Source organism: Stenella coeruleoalba (genome assembly GCF_951394435.1).
Source record: "Stenella coeruleoalba genome assembly, chromosome: 5".
Lineage (NCBI taxonomy): Eukaryota > Metazoa > Chordata > Mammalia > Artiodactyla > Delphinidae > Stenella > Stenella coeruleoalba.
The window spans coordinates 86,123,919-86,144,190 of record NC_137150.1 but is presented as its reverse complement, the minus strand read 5'-3'; the positions used below and the strand labels follow the sequence as shown (position 1 = coordinate 86,144,190).

Genomic DNA, 20,272 nt, shown 5'->3' with positions numbered 1-20,272 from the left:
ACTTTTTATCCAGTTAAGGATGTTACTTCTTTTATTAGCCTTTGAACATTCTGAATGAGAGTTGGATTTTATCAAATGACTTTTCTTCTTTGATCTCTTAATAAGTGAGTTATATAGCTATTTTGGGAGACAAAACCTTCTTAGTCATAGTGTATTATGCCAGATTCAACTAGCTACTATTGTGTTAAAAAGTTTTATATATGTATTCACAAGTATAATAACTTTTTTCCCCTTATACTATTCTCGATTTGGGGAATAAATTTTATACTTACAGAATGAGTTGGGACCCTCTCTAACTTTTTACATGTCACAGTACCATTTAAATAACTTAGAGAAAGGAAATGTAATTAATTCTTACCCTATAATTGAGTGTTCTTATAAATCATAGTTTTTATGGAAAAAGTTGTTTGAGTGTCACAGGTAACTCCCAGGAACATATTGATACCCAGTTTAGCCTAGGATGAGGAATAGTTTCATTATACCTTTAGTCTGGGTGCAAAGCGTAGAAAGAAGTTGTCCCTCACTATGGCAAGAAAGGAAAGGGAAGTTGACCAATAGAACTGCAGGAAGGAAACTCTCTCTGATAGGTGCTTTTCTTTAGACAACTATTTTAAGTTATATATTTATATTGCAGGAATGGCCTATATTGGAAAGAGCCAAAAGTAGGTTTGATGATCATAAATAACTATATATCAAGTAAGTATATTTGTTTTGAAAATATTCTACCATACCTTATTAATTTCAAAACCTTCAATTTTATGAAGAATTCCTTTTAACCTGAAAACTTTAACAATTTCTCTAGCCAAACTGAGCATGACATTAATCTCCTCCTTTGTTTTCATAGTGACAGCGATTTCTGGGTGGTCATACTCTAAGTAGCCTGAAAAATAACAAAATATTTTCAGAGGAAATAGGACATTGCTTAAATATTTCATGTGGACAGTAAGCTAAGATTTCTTCTTTAAACTCATGGAGTATAACCCTCACCACAGGGAAATGTATCTCTCCCTGAAGAGGTCTCTACAATCAATCAAAATTCACCAATAGTTACAGAATTCTGCCTGACATTTTCTTGTTGGCAGCCCATACCTGTGTCTAAGCCCGTGAAGGACAGACAGCCCTAGTCCTAGGATCAAAATTATACTGAAGCACCTATGCTGGACACTGAGAGGCTCTCCTGGGCTCTAGGTCTGGAGTTCATGACCCAATTTTTCATTCTGTTTAAATGAAGATTTCTGACTACAGACTGTGTGCTTAAATATGGCTTCTGATCAAGTTCTCTCACTCCTCCTGGGTCATTTCCACCTGTCCTGCCTGGGCATCTAGATCACTCATCTATGTTCTCCTGCCTGTCTGATGTGGATTCCTGGATGCCCATGAGAGTTTCATCCACTTAGGACTTTTTCTTGGTCATGACCTCTTGTCTGGCTTGACAACCATCTGCCATGCAAGATCTCTCATGCTTGGCCTCATTCCCAGGCTTGCTGTGTTCTTTTGTTGTCCACCATCTGGTACCAAACCCCCTTCTTCTCCATACATGTAAACACTGTGCTATAGGGATGTGTCTGTCTCACTCCCAGGATTTGTGCTGCACTAGGACCATGAATTGGTGTGATTCAGAGAACAGGCTGTTGTCACGTTTGGGCACTGAGTGTCCTAGCAGTCACATCAGCGATCTGTGAGGCTCTGTTCTGATTTCAACTCGTTTTAAAGCCTAAATTGTCAGATGGCAACTCTGTGGCAAACGGAGGAAAAAATAGCTTCTTTCCTTGTGTTGCTCAGGAAGGTATGTTTGGAAGAAAACAGAATTTATAAGGTGATAAAGACATGCATAACCATGGCATGCAAATGTGTTTTCTTTAAACAGAAATTAAAAGTCCTTCACTGTGGTATAAGGCAGAGAGAACAAATGTGGAGGGGTAATATTACACTATTCTCATCCAGCCAAAGATACGATCATGTTGATTGTTGAAGTTATTCATTTTATTATTGATAGTAAGTAGGTCTCCTCAAAGATCAGTTTCGTTATCAAAACCATTGCCTCTCTGAAGAAACGATGATAAGAGATGGTCATGTTAGATCTTTAGGGTGAGAGGTACCTACCTAGCTCTTCCATAGCATGTCCTGTATTCTTCGTTATCCTCCTTAATAACATCTACGGAACAAAAGAAATGTTTTGGGAAACAAAACTGTTATAAAATGTCTTTACATTTGCAACTGATGAATTTTTAACCTAAATTAATAACTTTAGGGCTTCCCTGGTGGTGCAATGGTTAAGAATCCGCCTGCCAATGCCGGGGACATGGGTTCAAGCCCTGGTCTGGGAAGATCCCACATGCTGTGGAGCAATTAAGCCCATGCTCCACAACTACTGAGCCTGCGTGCCACAACGACTGAAGCCCGTGTGCCAAGAGCCTGTACTCCGCAACAAGAGAAGCCACTGAGATGAGAAGCCTGCGCACTGCAACGAAGAGTAGCCCCCACTCACTGCAACTAGGGAAAGCCTGCAAGCAGCAATGTAGACCCAACGCAGCCAAAAATAAATAAATAAACTGAATTAAAAAAATAACTTTAAAGAAAAATATGATGGGGAACTTTTCAGGAATTAGAATTGAATTTTGTGCAATGAATTTTATTTTACTCTAGCAAGAGTGGTGGAGAGGATAAGAAGCGGCATTACCTAGGCTAATTTTGAGAAGCCTAAAGGTAAGTCATATATTTTTTCTTAAAGTAACTTACTTTAGGATATTATTGATTCTGAAAACTGCAGGCATGCTAGTACTCTCCCATTCAATTTTTGATAGCCTCCAAATTTCGGAAACAGGTGTGGCTTTCAACCTTAAATGAGATAGAAGTTTTAACCAAACTATGTGGGAGCAGAAATGAGGACTGAAACTGGCCAATATCTTAGAGATTCAAGTCCTTCTGTATTTTCTACTGTGTATCCTCAATATGAGTGGTTATAAAGGTAATAAAATGCAGCAAAATAGTTTTATAGTTACAGGTGGCGAAGAGAGAAAAGATACAGCTCTTTGTATTCAACTACATATTGAGTGTCAATGTTCTCAACTACAAAGCTTTGGACATATAGCATATAGAATATAGCATTCAGGGCTTCCCTGGTGGCGCAGCGGTTGAGAGTCCGCTTGCCGATGTAGGGGACACGGGTTCGTGCCCCGGTCCGGGAAGATCTCACATGCCGCGGAGCAGCTGGGCCCGTGAGCCATGGCCTCTGAGCCTGCACGTCCGGAGCCTGTGCCCCGCAACGGGAGAGGCCTCTCCCCACAGTGAGAGGCCCGCGTACCGCAAAAAAAAAAAAAAAAAAAAAAGACTATAGCATTCAAATGTTCTAAATTATCTTGAAAGGTGACTGCTTAATTCCACATAGCTGGCAAATCTGTGGGGACATATAATCTGCCTAATTGAGAAAATGAAAAATAAGGTCTAGAACTTAGGCCCTAGCATTCTCTTTGCTGTTTATTAGCTATGTGTGTGACTTTGGCATAATCATTTAACCTCTCTTGGCTTCATTTTTCTCATCTGTATAATGAGAGAATTAGATGTGATTTCCCTCTAAGTAAGTTATTGGTACTCCTTTCCATTTGCCATATCCCCATCCTTTACTTCTTTCATTATTTACTGTGGGAAAATCAGGGATATAGAGAAATAGAAGGAGCCTTTGGGAATTATGAGGAAGGTCCGTTGGCTCAACCCTGCCATCACTTATCGTCCTCCAATATTTCCTATTTAATGCATCTGTAGCCTGACAGATCCTGGAACTTGCATTGAGAGAAGCTGACCGCTGCACACAGGTTTCATGACAGCTCCACAAGGACAAAAGGATGTGCTCCAAGAGCCTCATAACTTGTTAATATGGCATAGACACTTCAGTAAGGAGCCTTTTGAGTAATCTAAATGTTGATCAGTTTCAGTTTTTACAGACAATTCTTAGCAAACCAGGAATCAAAGGTCATATATAGACAGAAGACATGATGGGTGAGGGAGACTGATGGGTGAGGAACATAAACCATTTTCTTAGTATTTAAAGTTTTCCTCACCTGTTTAATCTGTTTAGAACTTGCAATCTTATCAATTATAGTCATTATGTCTGCTTCACCTTGGATATATCCTTTTAGTATAGCATACTTAAAGGACAGCTGATGACTCATCTTTTTATCTAATATCTGCAGCAACTTTGGTGTTACGAGCTAAAAAACAGGACCACTATTTAATATAAATTGTACAAATTATAGTTGATTTTATGTTGGTTAGTTTAAAATAGGTATTAATAAAAAATGACATGCTCTCAATGGTAACTATAGTAACTTGTCAAGATTCTTCGTTATTTTATTCATAGTATCTCTATAATTTCATGGCTAGAGCTATTTCCCCGTAACTAATAATATTAGATGTCTCTGTGAGGTTAAGACTTTATTCTTTACTTATTTCCCTTAGAGAGAATTGCATGCTATTTTCAACTGGTTTAAATTCTTGGAAAACAATGTGATTAATCTTCTGGGCTTAGGCCATAAAATGACCGTCTATAAAGTACTGTCACTTTTACCTGCTAAACCTCCCACTAAACTGTTCACTAGATGGTTCATTTGAGTGAGAGTCCACCACAACTATACTCCCTGTTTGGCCCCACAATTAACTTTTCATTGTTTCTTTGCTGAGGGTTTAAGTCCCCAGGTTATCTGTTACCCTTGTACAGTCTCCTAACTTCAGCAGAGTTGGCTGATCCCTAAGTCCATGCTCCATAATCTCCACACTCATATAGAAATAAATAACTACTCATTATACTTGTTATAGGAAGACATTAATTAGACAGTCAAAGGTCATTTTTGATGCTGTGATTTTATAATATTATGAGTTTATATAACACAAAATGTGTATTTTTCGGTTTCTTAATTTGTATGAACGTATACTATTTGCTTTGTTGCTACATGGTTTGTTTTGTTGATTTCCATCATTTATTTCAGGTATTCATAAGAATAAACATTACTTTGGAGTTTTCATGTGCTCTCTATTCAAAGGAGAAGCTGTGATGAGTATTTCTGTACTTTCATGTGCTAAACAAATTTCTAATATAACTTGGATATTCATAATATAATCTGTTATAAAATTTAATTTGTCAAAGGGATCTAAAATATAAACATCAGCCCAACAGAAAGTGGAAACCATAAAACTAGTAAACTGATTTTAGTCCATATTTCATGAAGCAGTCAGGAGCAGTTCGAAACTGCATGATTTAATAGTGCTTTACCTTCAAAATGCGTAGAACGCGAAGAAATCGAACAACTTTTATAAAGGCCACTGTTTGAATCAAATCAAAAGTATGATAATTAATGGAATTTGTCTCAATAAGCATTACATCTATGATGCCAATTAATGTAATTGTTAACTCAAATAGATTCCAGGCATGTAAAAAATATTCCTTCTTCATTGCTGCTATCTGTCGATTTAAAAAGAAATTATATTATCTTATTTGTTTTTGCTTTTACTACACCATTTTCCATAATAACTGAAACATTACTAGTTAGGTTTTTCTCTGATCTACCTTAAGATTCTACTTGTCTAAAATACTAGGAAGTGATCATATCAACTTGAAATTAAATGGTTAAAATATTGAAATATCTATTCCAAGAGATAAAATATTCAAAATACCTACTAACTTATTAATTCATTCTTTATTTATTTAAAAAATTTTTATTGAAAACCTACTATAACTAAGAGAGTAGGAGCGGTCAAAAATGATTGTGGAATCCAGCCTGGGAAATTAGGTTTCCAGGGGAATTTTGAAGCAAGAGTAGGTTTAGAGATGATACATTTGTTTTGAATATGCTGTTTGAGATGTTTGCACAGTATTTTATTGAAGAGATCCAGTCATCAGTTGTCTATATGATCTGAGGCTCAGAATAAAATCTGAGCTGGAGACATGAGTTTGGGAATCATTAGACTATGAATGGTAGTTGATGCCAGGGAAGTTGTTGAGATAGCCTGACCCATGAGGCCCTTTATTATTTAATTCACGTCTGTGTCTCCTGTCTCATTTTCCATATCCTCCTCACAGATTTAACATCTCTCCAATCTGCATCGTGACCAACCCATCCCTAAGCTCCTGTCATTAGGAATATTGTTCCTTGTATGTGTCACATTGTTGCTTCTACGTTTTCCCTTATTCTTGTTGTCCACTCACATACTCCCTACTTTGACTCCTATTCATTATTCAGAATTCAACTCAAGCATCTCCTTTCCTTAATAGCCTTCCTTCTCTAAACCTACTATTCTGTGTAAGGAACTCCATTTTTTTCCCATAGCACCCTGTGTAGGTCTCTATCATAACACTTAAGATACTGATTTGTAAATTTGATTAATTTGTCTTTTTTAGCAGCCTGATCCCCCTACTCACTATGATTCAGAGACTGTAGGAGACAGACCTATTTACGCCAGGGAAAGTGTAAGCTCGATTACAAATTAAGAAACTGTCATGCTTGTTTGTAAACAGACTGTTGTGTGTTTAGTGGTAGAGAGTCATTTCCCTTGAGTCTGCTCACATTTGGCGGGGCTGAGGAAATTCAGTGTCTGAATCTAGGGAGCAGAAGACCAGATCCTGGTCTTGTGAGGTCCTGCTCAAGGCACCATTCAGCTACTGTAGATGTCTCATTTCCTTCTTATTGAAACAGAATATAGGTTAGATCATTCTCTTAGGAACCTGAAAGAACTGGTATCAACAGTAAGACTTTATCCAGATGCCCAGTATTTGGAAACGTGAAGGAGTTTTTTGGAGGTCAATAGAATACAGCCACAGGAGAGGAAGAGCTTGGTATAAAAGGATAGTGTAGGCTTCAAAGGAAGAGGGTTTGTTAAATATAAGGTTGTTAAAGAATGGTTAGAAATTCAGATAATGGAAGCCTCCAGCACTCAGATATAGAAGAGTGATTACTCTTCCTCTGAGAAAGTTTCAAAAGATCCATTACTCTAATAGGTTGAGGAGTGTTTTGGGAAAAGTTTGAAAATACAAGAAGGAAAGTTTAAGGTAGAATTGTGTATTAGAAAGAACACAAACTTTGAGGGGTTGGATCCAAACTCTATTATCATTAGCTATGTGACCTTAAACAGCTTCTCAGAGACTCAGGTCCCTCATCTGTAAAATGCAAGTCATAATATATATCTACATTAAAGGGCTAACTTAAGGATTTGAAATGTTATAATTGCAATGATACCTGGTACCTTAGTGATCATTTATTATTGTTGTTATTAACATAATGAATTTTTAATAGGCATAGTACAAACGGGGCAGAACTGAACTTGTGTAGAAAAGACAGCAAAGAAAATAAGTGAAGGCAAGCTTGTAAATCGGGCAGTGAAGATGAATCCTGAGTTAAATAGAAGGGAGAGACAAGAACAGAGTTGCACATTTGGGAGTACCCTCTTAGCTATGAAGTGTAGCGAAGTCTCTGCAGTCCTTTTCTGCTCTCTTAAGTGGACCTGACTGAAGGAGCTATGGCTATGCACAGTTGTGACAGAAGCTTAAACTTGGCAAAGTACAAAGACCACAGAGCTGGAGGAATCATTTCCTCTCATTTAGGCCAACCCTGATATCTTACAGAAGAAGAAACTAAGGTTGGGAAAAGTTTAGTGACTTGGTGAACAGCTAACTGTCTGTCAGAGAAAACCAAAACCAGAGCCAAGTCTGCTGCATCACAACTCGGTGTTCTTTCCACTATAGTACATATTAAGTGATTTTAGGGAATCCTTTACTCACACTCACCCTGGTACTAACCCTAACCCTAATTGCTTTATTTCTTCTTAATTAGGTGACATCTCCTATGGTCGTTCCAACTAATTGGAATTTATTACATACAATGTGATTGAATGTGAAGCCATTCCCCTCTCCCCACCAATCACAGCTCTGCAGTAGCATTTTAATTTTCCAGTAACGATTCGAGATTTCATCCACTTTGTTTGAATATCATATATAATTCTTCTATTTAAATCGTCTGGCTAAAAATATTTTATATTACAACTTGATCCATATGACACAATACTATTATCAGTTTGTGGACCCATCAATACATTTCCATCATTTAACAGCTACCTTTATACTGGATTTAACAAATCAAATTATGAAATATTTTTCAAGTATAAATGAATTTCTATCAATCTACTTATCCATCTGTTTATCTATCTAGTATAAAAACAATAAAATGGGACTTCCCTAGTGGCGCAGTGGTTAAGAATCCACCTGCCAATTCAGGGGACACGGGTTCAAGCCCTCGTCCGGGAAGGTCCCACATGCCGTGGAGCAACTAAGCCCATGTGCCACAACACTGAGCCCACATGCCACAAGTACTGAAGCCTGCACACCTAGAGCCTGTGCTCTGCAACAAGAGAAGCCACTGCAATGAGAAGGCCTCGCACTGCAACGAAGAGTAGCCCCAGCGTGCCACAACTAGAGAAAGCCAGTGCACAGCAACAAAGACCCAAAGCAGCCAAAAATAAGGAAAGAAAGAAAGAAAGAAAGAAAGAAAGAAAGAAAGAAAGAAAGAAAGAAAGAAAGAAAGAAAGAAAGAAAGAAAGAAAGAAAGAAAGAAAAAATCTTCCATTAAAAAAAAATAATAAAATGAACATCCAGGTGCTCACCTCTCTGCTAAGTTAAAGAACTTTGCCAATACCTTTTTAACTCACTCTGCATCTCTTTGACACACACTAATTAAAAATTTGCAAATACAAAATCAATCCTTAAAGTATGAATATTTTCTATTGTCACCCTAAAATCACCTTTAAAAAATAAATTTGTTTGAGGAGTGAGGGAGAATTTTATACACTCCTTTGGAAAACTGTCTGTAGCTAGTGTTGAAAAATGAAATTAGGAAATCTCCCTGTTAGACATATCACACACACACACACAAACACACACACAAAATCACATTTTAGCTTACCTTAAGCAGTGCCTCCGTGATATAAAATGCAAGAAAAGAGTAGTTAGCATATGCTAATTCAAGCTCATAGATATCGTTTAACACAGATATCCAAGAAATTATAATAGGAAATATATTCATTAGTATCACAAGATATCCGACATACTCAAATTCATCAGTAAATACTATTTTATGACATACACGAAGAAAGCAATGGCTGTAAAAAAAAAGATAGTTTTATCTGATAAAATAATTACACTGAATTAATTTCAATATATGCTCAGTTCTGTCCTAATCATCAACAGCTACAAAGCCCAGCTTAATTCTGAGAAGTAGCTGTCAATACCATACACTTTCTGGCATCCTACTTCATATACTTTCCTTTAATTTCTTCCTCTGCTAAATATCTTCAGGCTGGTTTCCCCTCTTTCTCACTTTCCTCACCTCTCATTCATTTTTACTTATACTTTTAGTAGAAATACTTCAGATCATAAGACAGGGATAATTCAAATTGGAAATATTAAAAAAAAAACAAAGCAAATCTCTCCCACCTTCTAATAATTTCACTTCTCAGAGATGGCTACTATTACCAGTTTGAATATTTTTCCAATATTTTTGTTTATATAATCATATTTATAAATACAAAAGGAATTATATCATACATATTGTTCTATAACCTGTTTTTTCTCTTAGCAATGGATCATGAGCATTTTTCCTTGTCAAGGCATATAATCTGGAACAAATCCCAGCATGTGTCGTAGTGGAACAGGTTAGGTCATATTTTATCAAAAACTTTAAATTAACGTACATGCTTTGAAAAATTATTTTTATACTGAGTATGCTAGACAGAATTGTGGGTGAGAGGAATTACTTAATGTATTTTTAATTTTATTTTTAAATTATTCAACTAGTATAATAATGCATTATTATTGCTAAAACTCAAATGAAATTATTAATCAATTATTGATTGAAGAGTGGGTAAGTGCTGGATTATTTCTCTATTCTTAGAGGTAGATCCGTGTTACGCAGGACCTGAAATTTTTACAATTTGGACCCCTGTTTAAGGAAAAGAAGATGAAATTATGAATACATATATGATGCTGTCATCAAATTGCAAAAATCCTCCAAGGCCTCAGGCAGTGCCAGTGTGAGGGAGGAGCCATAGAGTGTAAGCTTTGTTAAGTTTATGGTAACACTGCCTTTGCCCTTCTCAGCCCTCTCTCCAGACTGTTTTCCTTTTCTATTTTTTTAAAAATTCAGCCATATTGAGGTATAACTGGCATAAAAAATTGTAGATATCGAAAGTGTACATCATATATACATGTATATATACAATACAATGTATATACATATACATTGTGACAGGATTCCCCCCATCTAGTTGATTAACACACCCATCACCTTACATAACTCTTTTTTGGGGGTGTGACCATTTAAGTTCTACTCTCTAGCAAATTTCAGTTATAAAGTACAGTGTTCTCAATTATAGTCACCATGTCTTACATTAGATCTTCAGGCATTATTCACCTTATAGCTGAAAGTTTGTAACCTTCTACCAATCCCTATTTCCACAAACCCTCAGCTCTGGTTTCTACTCTCTGTTTCTATGAGTTGACTATTTTTTTTAATGAATGAATTAATTTATTTATTTTTGGCTGTGTTGGGTTTTTGTTGCTGTGCACAGGCTTTCTCTAGTTGTGGCGAGGAGGGGTTACTCTTTGTTGTGGTGCACGGGCTTCTTATTGTGGTGGCTTCTCTTGTTGTGGAGCATGGGGTCTAGGCACGCAGACTTCAGTAGTTGCAGCACGCAGGCTCAGTAGTTGTGGCACACGGGCTTAGTTGCTCCACAGCATGTGGGATCTTCCTGGACCACGGCTTGAACCCATGTCCCCTGCACTGGCAGACGGATTCTTAACCACTGCACCACCAGGGAAGTCCCTATGAGTTGACTTTTTAAAATCTATTATTTTATTTCATTTTTTTCATTTTACTTATTTTTAGAGTTAACATATAAGTGATACCATGCAGTATTTGTCTTTCTCAGTCTGGTTTATACTTAGCATAATGCTCTCAAGATCCAACCATGTTGTCACAAATGCAGGAATTCCTTCTTTCTCATGGTTGAATAATACTCCATTGTATTTTCTTTATCCATTCATCCATTGATGGACACTTACATTATTTTTGTATATTAACTATTGTGAATAATGCTACTGTGAAATGGGAGTGCAAATATCTCTTTGATATCTTGTTTTTATTTCTTTTGGATATATACTCGGAAGTGGGATTGCTAGATCATGTGGTAGTTCCATTTTTAATTTTTTGAGGAGTCTCCATAGTGTTTTCCACAGTGGCTGCATCAATTTAAGAGATAAGAGAATGTGAAATGAACAAAGAACTATATAAAGTAGGAAGAAAACAATTATCAAATGGCAATAGTAAATCCATACCTATCTACTGATGATTTTCAGTAGTGGTATGCTTAGATTCCTTTCTCTTTATCTTTTGTGTATCTACTATTGTTTTCTGCTTTGTGGTTACCATGAGGTTTACATAAAACATGTTTATATTTATAACAGTCTATTTTAAGATAAACTTAACTTTGAATACATACTAAAATCTTTACATTTTTACTCCTCCTCTCCACATTTTATGTTTTTGATGTTACAATTTACATCTTTTTACCTTGTGTATCCATTAACAAATTATTGTAGTTATTTTTAGTACTTCTGCCTTTTAACCTTCATACTAGATTTATAAGTGACTAACTCACCATTATTACAACATTAGAGTACTCTGAATTTTACTATATATTTATTTACTTATGAAATTTATACTTTGATATGTTTTCCTGTTATTAAAAAATTCCCGTTCATTTTACCTTGAAAGGGACTTTAGTCCATTTTAACATTTCTTGTAAGGCTGGTCTTGAGGGTGCTGAATTCCTCAGCTTTTTCTTGCCTGGAAAAACTCATTATCTCTTCTTCAATTCTGAACAGTTTTGTTGGGTAGGGAATTCTTGGTTGGTAGTTTTTTCTTTTTTTATTCTTTCAGTACTTTGAGTATATCATGCTATTCTCTTCTGACCTACAAAGCTTCTGCTGAAAAATATGCTGATAGCCTTATTGGTGTGTGTGTGTCCCTTGTATATAACAAATTGTTTTTCTCTTGCTGCTTTTAATATTCTCTCCTTGTCTTTAACTTTTGACAATTTAATTACCTAATGTGTCTTGGTGTGGGTCTCTTTGGATTAATCATATTTGGAAATTACTGAGTTTCCTGGATCTGGATGTCTGTTTCTTTCCCTATGTAAAGAAAGTTTCCTGCCATTAGTTTTTTGAATAAGTTTGCTGCCCCTTTCTTTCTCTCTTCTTCTGGGACCCCTATAATGTAAATACTGGTCCACCTGATGGTGTCCCATGAGTCATTTAAGCTATCTTCACTCTTTTTCATTCTTTTTTTTCCTCCTCTGATTGGATGAATTCTGCTGCCTTGTCTTTGAGTTTGCTTATCCTTTTTTCTGCTTGATTTCGTCTGCTGTTAAACCCCTCTATTGAATGTTTCAGCTCAGTTATTCTTCAGCTCTGTGATTTCTGTTTGGGACATTTTTATATTGTTTATCTCTTTGTTAAATTTTTCCCTTTGTTTATACATTCTTCTTCTGACCCTAGTGAGCATCTTTGATCTCTCTAACAGATAAATCACTCTAATAGATCTCTTTAAGAGATAAATCACTTATCTAAATTTCATTAAGGTGTTTCTGGAGTTTTATTCTGTTTTTTTGTTTGGAACATATTCCTCTCTTTCTTCATTTTCCTTCATGCTCTGTGTTGGTTTCTGCATATTAGATAAAACAGCCACCTCTTTCAGTCTTGATGGACTGGTCTTGTGTAGATAAACCTTATCATTCAGCCTAGCCTGAGCTCTTGGTTGTCTCTCAGACCTTCGTGATTGTCCAAGCTGCCTTATTTGCTCTTAGTGGCTCCCAGTAGTTGAGGATGTGCCAAGACCTGTTTGTGTCCCATTGTGGAGAGTATCATTCATCACCTAGATGCAAGCTGATTGGAAACTGGACTCCTCAGGTAGCAGCTTTTGAGGTATGCAAATAGACTTCTTTCAGGGAAAGACTGGGAGATGGGTATTTCTATCTGCTCCATCTGCACTGAATCCTGGAGGTGTAGTCCATTAAGAAGTGTTTCTTTGTTTGCTACAGTCCTGTGGGTCCTAAAATACAAGCCCCCTTGGCCACTAGAGCCAGGCAATCAAGAGGTGTGTCCTTTGTGTGGCAGCCACAAAATCCAGGGTGCCAAATTTTACACAAGCTCCTTCCAAGGAGACAACATCCTCATGAACCCATTAAGAACTGTTTCTTTGTCTGCTCTAGTCTTGTGTATTTTGTGGTTATAAGCCTCATTAGATTTCAGAACTAGGTATTTTGGGGGCCCATCCCCTAGGGTGAAGTCTTAAAAGTTGGGGTACTAGATATTGGCTCAAGCCCTTTGCTTCTTGGGAGAGACTGGGAGCTGTGTGTTCCCTTCCAATTGTATGTCTGTGCTAGGGGGTGAGTTTTATGGTGAAAGTGTGTCTCAGCCTTTCCTACCTGTTTCAAAGTAGGTATTTTCTCATTAGCTTGATGTGTAGGAGTTGCTCAGATAGTTTCTGGATTTCTTTCAAGGAGAACTCATCCATGTTTAGCTGTAGGTTTGGTGTGTCCATGGAAGGAATTGAGTTCAGGAGTCTCAATGCCACCATCTTGGTTGAGAGAACAGACTGCTTTTTAAAATTTCTTCCAGCAATAAAATCACATCTGGCACAGCATTACACTTGAGGTTACCTTTTGCTTAAATTGATAATTGACTATAATCTGATTTGTTTATGTCAGATAGATAAATTAAAGGGGATATGATGGGAATTACTTACAATTCCTTTAAATCTTTAATGTTGGCGTTAGTTTTTAAACTCCTCCTGGAATGCTATATTGCTTCTCATTACTATTTTGGCCAAGGGTTCCACTTGGCCATTTCTGCCATGATTCTTACAATATAGGTCAACAAGGCGATGTTTGTGTTCAGCTAGACACTAAGTATATTCATCCCAATTATACACTTAGGGACTTAGGGAAATAACCACACAGTGGACCTGGTGGACTTCTATGAGACAGACTGGGTCAGAAACTCCATAAATTATCTGGCCTAAAAGCTCCCAGTTTAACTTGAGGAACACAATAGTATTCCAAGCCTTTGATATCAGTATCATTTAAAATGCTATAACCCAAAGTCCTAACAGAGTCTGAGTATTTTCTTTTCCCAATGCACAGGAACTCTGGTAAAATGATTAAATGTCCATTTGAGAGAAGATTGAGGAAATATTTATCCTACATATTTGTGATGCTTCAGTTCTTTCTCAAGGACTCTGGTTCTGAGAATTGACTTAGCTATCTTGCAGTAATTGACTTCATCCCTTTGCTCAACAGCTCTCCCTTTTTATCTTTAGAAAAGTCAAGTAATAACATAGTTAATTGTTTGTCTATATTGTCTTTTAATATACAATATTTGTTACCCATCCTTAGGTCAAACACTCTGACTGCTACTCCAGGTTTGCTGTCCACAAAATAAAGTATGCCCACCTTGCCTCTGACATTTAAGTGTTGCCATCTGTCTTCTGCCATTCCCATTTCCTTTTGATACTAGAGAGGCCAGTTCCACAGCAGACTTAATGATGGTTAACCATGTCCTGCAGAGGACATCTATCATTGAGTTTCTCACTGTTGCCTTGGTGAAGGGAAATATCCTCTGTTCTTTCGCAGGGAACAAGATCATGAGGTTGGTTCTTCATTCTAATATAATAAATCTGGTTAAATATTCCAATTTTATCATCTGCACTTCATTTATTGTAGGTTATTGGCCTGGTCAAGCTTCAAAGAACCATCTCAGGAATATAATAGCACCAGCTCCAAGTGTCCTAGATAGAATGTTGAATCCTGAATTATCATGGATAAGACCTCTGTGCCAATAAATTTCTCCCCAATCTGGCCTTATGTTGCAGCCCTCTGGTCCCATATCCTCAAGACCCATCCCCTTATATGTTCTACTAGTATTTGCTGATGTCAGGTCCTGTAATTCCGTCAGCTGACAAGTTGTAGTCTCCTGAAGCAGCCACTATATTTTCCCCTCCAACTGTGTTGAGACCTGACCAGGGTAATTACCTTGGAAGCAATGAAAAGGTGGTAGAAACTATTATATATATTTTTTCCATGTTATATAATTTATATATAAATTATATATTTTTTCATTTTCATTATATAAATCTTCTTTTGGTGATTGGCCTTGTTCATGTTTGTGATTCCATCACTTACTAACATCAACATTTCATTAATACTTATAGTCCATATTGGATAATTTTAATAACTGAAGTCTTAGGGATATAAATCTGCCGTTATTTCTGCTGATTCACTCTCATGATTATTTGTTTCCTTGTGTCTTTGTTCATCTTTGATAGTGACTTCATCCACTGGTTAGAGAACTCAATTTTTATTTAGCACAATAATAAATGCTAACATTTAAGTGCTTACTTAGTGCTAATCTCTGGACTAAGTGCTTCTACACACACTATTTATGTAATCTTTACAACAATCCCATAATGTAGGCAGAGGTGAACCCAACTAGCATATACTAGTACCTACTATATGCCAGTTATTTTGCCAAATGCTTTACATATATCAGTCTCCAGAATATGACATCGATATTACTTTATCCGTTTTTCAAATGAGAAAACTGAGACCTGTAAAACTTATCCAGCTAATAAATGATAAAGACTAGGATTCTAAACTAAGCCATCTGACTCCAGAATCTGTACTACCTACTCTGAGATGAGTGATACATAAGAGACAGCCTAAAAGGTAGACGACTATAAATCCTAGTTTTTCAAATCTCCATTTCTTTGTTACATCAACAGAAGTAAGTACTTAGAAAGTTGTAGCCTAAGTCACTATTGAAGGTTTTAAAAGAACCATAGTACAGAAATATCCATTTGGTATTTACTGATACTCCTATTGAGAAGAGGGAGACCTCTCTTGAATCTAAGAAAAGAAATAAAAGACAACCCAGTTGGAAAGGAAAAAGTAAAATTATCTCTATCCCTAGGTGATATGCTCTTAAATACAGAAAGTCCTAGAGAATTCACAAAAAACAACTAGAGCTAATAAATGAATCCAGCAAAGCTTCAAGATACAAGATCAATATACAGAAATATCTTGTATTTCTATACACTAGAAATAAACACTACAAAAATGAAATCAGGAGCACAATTTTATTTGAAATAGCATAAAAGTATTTAGGATTAAATTTTACCAAAGACATGTACACTGAAAACTTTAAGACTTTCCTAACAGGAATTAAAGATCTAAATAAATGAAAAGACATCCCATGTTCATGAATCAGAAAGTTTAATATTTTAAGATGGTAATACTACTCAAAGCAATTTACAAACTAAATGTAATCCCTAAGAAAATCTCAATGACATTTTTTATGTGCATAAATAGACAAGCTAATCCTAAAATTCATATGGAATTGCAAGGAACCCTGAATAGCTATACCAATCTTGAACAAGAAAACAAAGTGGATGGACTCACATTTCCTGATTTCATAATTATCTAGCAGATGTGGAAAACAATTTGGTGTTTCCTCAAGAAATTAAATAAATTAATTAAATTAAATAAATGTTATTTTCATATGATCCAGCAGTTTTACTCCTAGGTGCATACCCAAAAGATGGAAAGCAGAAATTCAAACAAATACATGTACATAAATGTTCATAGCAGCACTGTTTACAATAACCAAAAGCTGAGAACAACTCAAATACTCATCAACCGTTGAATGGATAAAGAAAATACAGCACGTCTGTACAATGGACTATTATTCAGCCATTAGAAGAAATAAAGTATTCATACATGCTACAAAGTAGATGAAACTTATGCTACAGATACATGCTACAATGTGGAAGAAACATTATGCTGAGTGAAAGAATCCAGAAACCGACTTACTTCACCCTGTATGACAGACTCTAGGTCCATCCACCTCACTACAAATAACTCAATTTCGTTTCCTTTTATGGCTGAGTAATATTTCATTGTATATATGTGCCACATCTTCTTTATCCATTCATCTGTCGATGGACACTTAGGTTGCTTCCAGGGTGGGATAGGGAGGGTGGGAGGGAGGGAGACGCAAGAGGGAAGAGATATGGGGATATATGTATATGTATAGCTGATTCACTTCTTTATAAAGCAGAAACTAACGCACCATTGTAAAGCAATTATACTCCAATAAAGATGTTAAAAAAAAGAATCCATAAACTGAAGGCTATATGTTATATGATTCTATCTATATAATACATTTGGAATAGGTAAATTCATAGAGACAGAAAGCAGACTAGTGCTATCCAGGAGCTGGGGGGGAAGAGAGAATGGGGAGTGACTGCTTAATGGGTACTGGATTTACATTTGGGGCAATGAAAATGCTGTGGAATTTGACAGAGGAGTTGGTTGCCCAACGTGAATATACTAAATAACCCTGAATGGTACACTTAAAAATGGTTAATGTTTAATCTTGTATGAAATTTACCTCTATAATAAAAGTTATTACACTATATCTTTTTTTCTTTAAGTAACTTTTTGTATGTATGTAAGTAATTTCGTTGTAAACCACCTCAAAATATTTTACAAAGTATTCAGGATATAAATTTTTAAAAATAAATAGAAGGAAATTTCAAATGATTATAATAACATTTCTAGTAAGGTTTAAAAGCACTTACCTTGATGGGATCCCTTTTTCCTTTTTCGTATTATACACCCAGTTGAGCAATACTTTTCTAGTAAAGACAAGAATTTTTTTGCTTTCAGAATAATTCTTTATTGTCTCTGCACTCATATATCTAAAAAAAAGAAAAAAGAAGAAGAACCTTTAAATATGCTTTAAAATTTTTGAGATAAGTTTAATGCAGTATTGTCAGGAGGCAGGAAAACTATTTTGTCCAGTGACGACAGGAAATGAGACACTTTCATGGGCATAGGTCCAAGTCATGAAGATGTAGATGAAGGTGGATATATAATTATGAAGTTAGATTGTGGGACTCATCATTAAACAGAGAGTAAAAAAAAAAAAAATGGAGATAAATGTTTCAAAATAGAGAAGTCAAGTTTCAGGGAGAGAAAGCATACCATGATTCAAATATTTGGGATTCAAATATATGTGGGTTTTTGTGTTTGATCCTCCATTATCTGGGTGGCAGTGAACAAATTACCTCATTAACCTGTTTGCTCTCAGAATGGAAGTAAAAATACTTATGTCAGCCTGGGAAACTTAAATGAGAAAGCATATATGAGGCATCCAGCCCAACTCACACATTCACCCATCTCTTTTCTTGCACCTTCTGCGCAAGTAATCAGGGAGTTTATGGGGAAAATACAAGTGGAGAAGTGAAAGAGTAAAAATGGTTACTTGGAGAAGTTGGTGCTCATAAACTGCCAAAAGGCATTTGCCCCAGGTTGCCTGTAGGTTTCTTCTGGGTTTTTTGTTGAGGCAGTTCAGATCTATATGTTATCATTTGGTCTTGCTCAGCAAATTCCCTTGGTTTCATGAGGAACTTACCTGCTGCTGACCAGATACTTACATTGTCTTCATCAGAAGGAGGATGGGGCTCCATCCCTGGATCTGAGGCCCTACCTTAAAATGCAGCTTAATGGAAAGGCATTGGTGACTTAAGTACAAAGGTGGACCTTGTTCTTCCTATGGATTATGATGTTCTCAGCCTAAAATTTGGGCAATTTCTCTGTTACAGGGATACTGATATAATTAAAAAGAAGGAAGTTATTCCGTTCTCTGTGATTCAATATAATCATGTGGTAATTACATGGAAAATCATGAATGTATATATGACTTGATTCATTTCTGATTTTTAAAATATTTGATTGAGCACCTTTTATGCTTGATAAATGCAAGGATAAACCATTAATACTGGTCTCTGCCCTCAAGAATCCAGAAGACTAGTGGAGTAAAACATGCAAACAACAGGTGCAGTTAAGTGTAGTAAGCGTTCTGCAGAGACAATAAGAGGACACTCTGGACCCACAAAGGAGGGTGTTGAATATAGTCTTGGGGAATCAGGAAACCTTCCTGAAGGAATTAATGTCTAAGCTAAGATTTGATCATTTCACAAGTTCCTATGAATCCTAAAATTCTGTGATATCAATGTGTGTGATATTTTACAGGCCAAATTATTGTGTTTTTCAGGCTCCTGAGTTCCTATTTTATATCAACATGTTCACTGTTTAGACCTGATTTAGGAAAAGAGTATGATCTCTCTAACTGGATAGTGAGGTAGGATAGCTTTGAACCCGTGCTCTGTAATTCATTAGTTAAATAACCCTGGGTAAATTAGTTAATCTCTCTGTGCCCCACTTTCCCCATCTGCAAAATAAAGATAATAATAGCACTTATAGGATTTTTATGACATTGAATGGGTAATACATGTAATATGTTTAAAACTGTATCTGACACAAGACAATAAATATAAGCTCTATTCAAAGTATTGCTTCTTAAGCAATTACGCAGGCACTTAGCACAGCTCCTGGTACCTCTATTTAACCCCCTACTGTTTTTATCTTTAGACTTGTTTTCTTGCCACAGGGTACCCCAACAGGTGGGGCTATGGATAGGAATGATCAGCAGATGGTGAAATCAACTCCAAAGCAACACAGCAAAGCAGTTATCACTGAACACAAGTGTAATTAAGAGAAAGTTCTCTGATATGAACACCATTTCACTGATCTTGATATTCCCCAGTGCTGGCATATAGTTTTGCGCACATTAGTATTCAATATTTATCTCTTGCATGTATAAATGAAAATGTAATAAATGTTTCAAAATTTGCCTTTGTTGCCCACTACGAGTCCTTTCACACCTTAACCCCATTTACTCTGGGTCCTCAGAGGCATATGTTGCTTCTGCCTTCGTGGATTTTAAGAGGAAAAATCAAGGTGGTGGGCTGAATTGCTCTATATAGGTACTGTTTTATATGTATTCTACATATGTTAACCTCTCCTGGACAATGCAGTGATACTACTTTTCAGCATGCCATTTGTTCATTCATTTAAAAACTTCCACTGTACATAGTGCATCTGTCTTTAAAGTATGAATCATATTGTTTTAAATTGATCACATCGGCCCAGCCTTCTCCCTCTACTTCACTAACATCGCTCAGGTCCCCTAAGCATTTGAGGGCCCTAGAGCAAAAGGGCAGGTGGAGGACTTGCACCATATATGGAAAGATAATGTCATAATGATTTACAT

At 36.3% G+C, this 20,272-nt stretch overlaps 1 protein-coding gene across 1 annotated transcript in view; it reads right to left on the bottom strand.

Annotated features, from left to right (window-relative positions):
* The window catches only part of SLC9C1 (solute carrier family 9 member C1), a gene marked incomplete at its 3' end in the record, with an annotated part of 109,613 nt that overhangs the window by 36,220 nt on the left and 53,121 nt on the right, over positions 1 to 20,272 (bottom strand). The window contains exons 13-18 of the mRNA XM_079921431.1: positions 17,736 to 17,855; positions 8,946 to 9,141; positions 5,267 to 5,455; positions 4,059 to 4,208; positions 2,104 to 2,155; positions 732 to 880 (exon numbers count right to left, since the gene is read on the bottom strand). Coding sequence (XP_079777557.1) covers positions 732 to 880; positions 2,104 to 2,155; positions 4,059 to 4,208; positions 5,267 to 5,455; positions 8,946 to 9,141; positions 17,736 to 17,855 — 856 coding nt within the window. The remainder of the gene's footprint in view (positions 1 to 731; positions 881 to 2,103; positions 2,156 to 4,058; positions 4,209 to 5,266; positions 5,456 to 8,945; positions 9,142 to 17,735; positions 17,856 to 20,272) is intronic.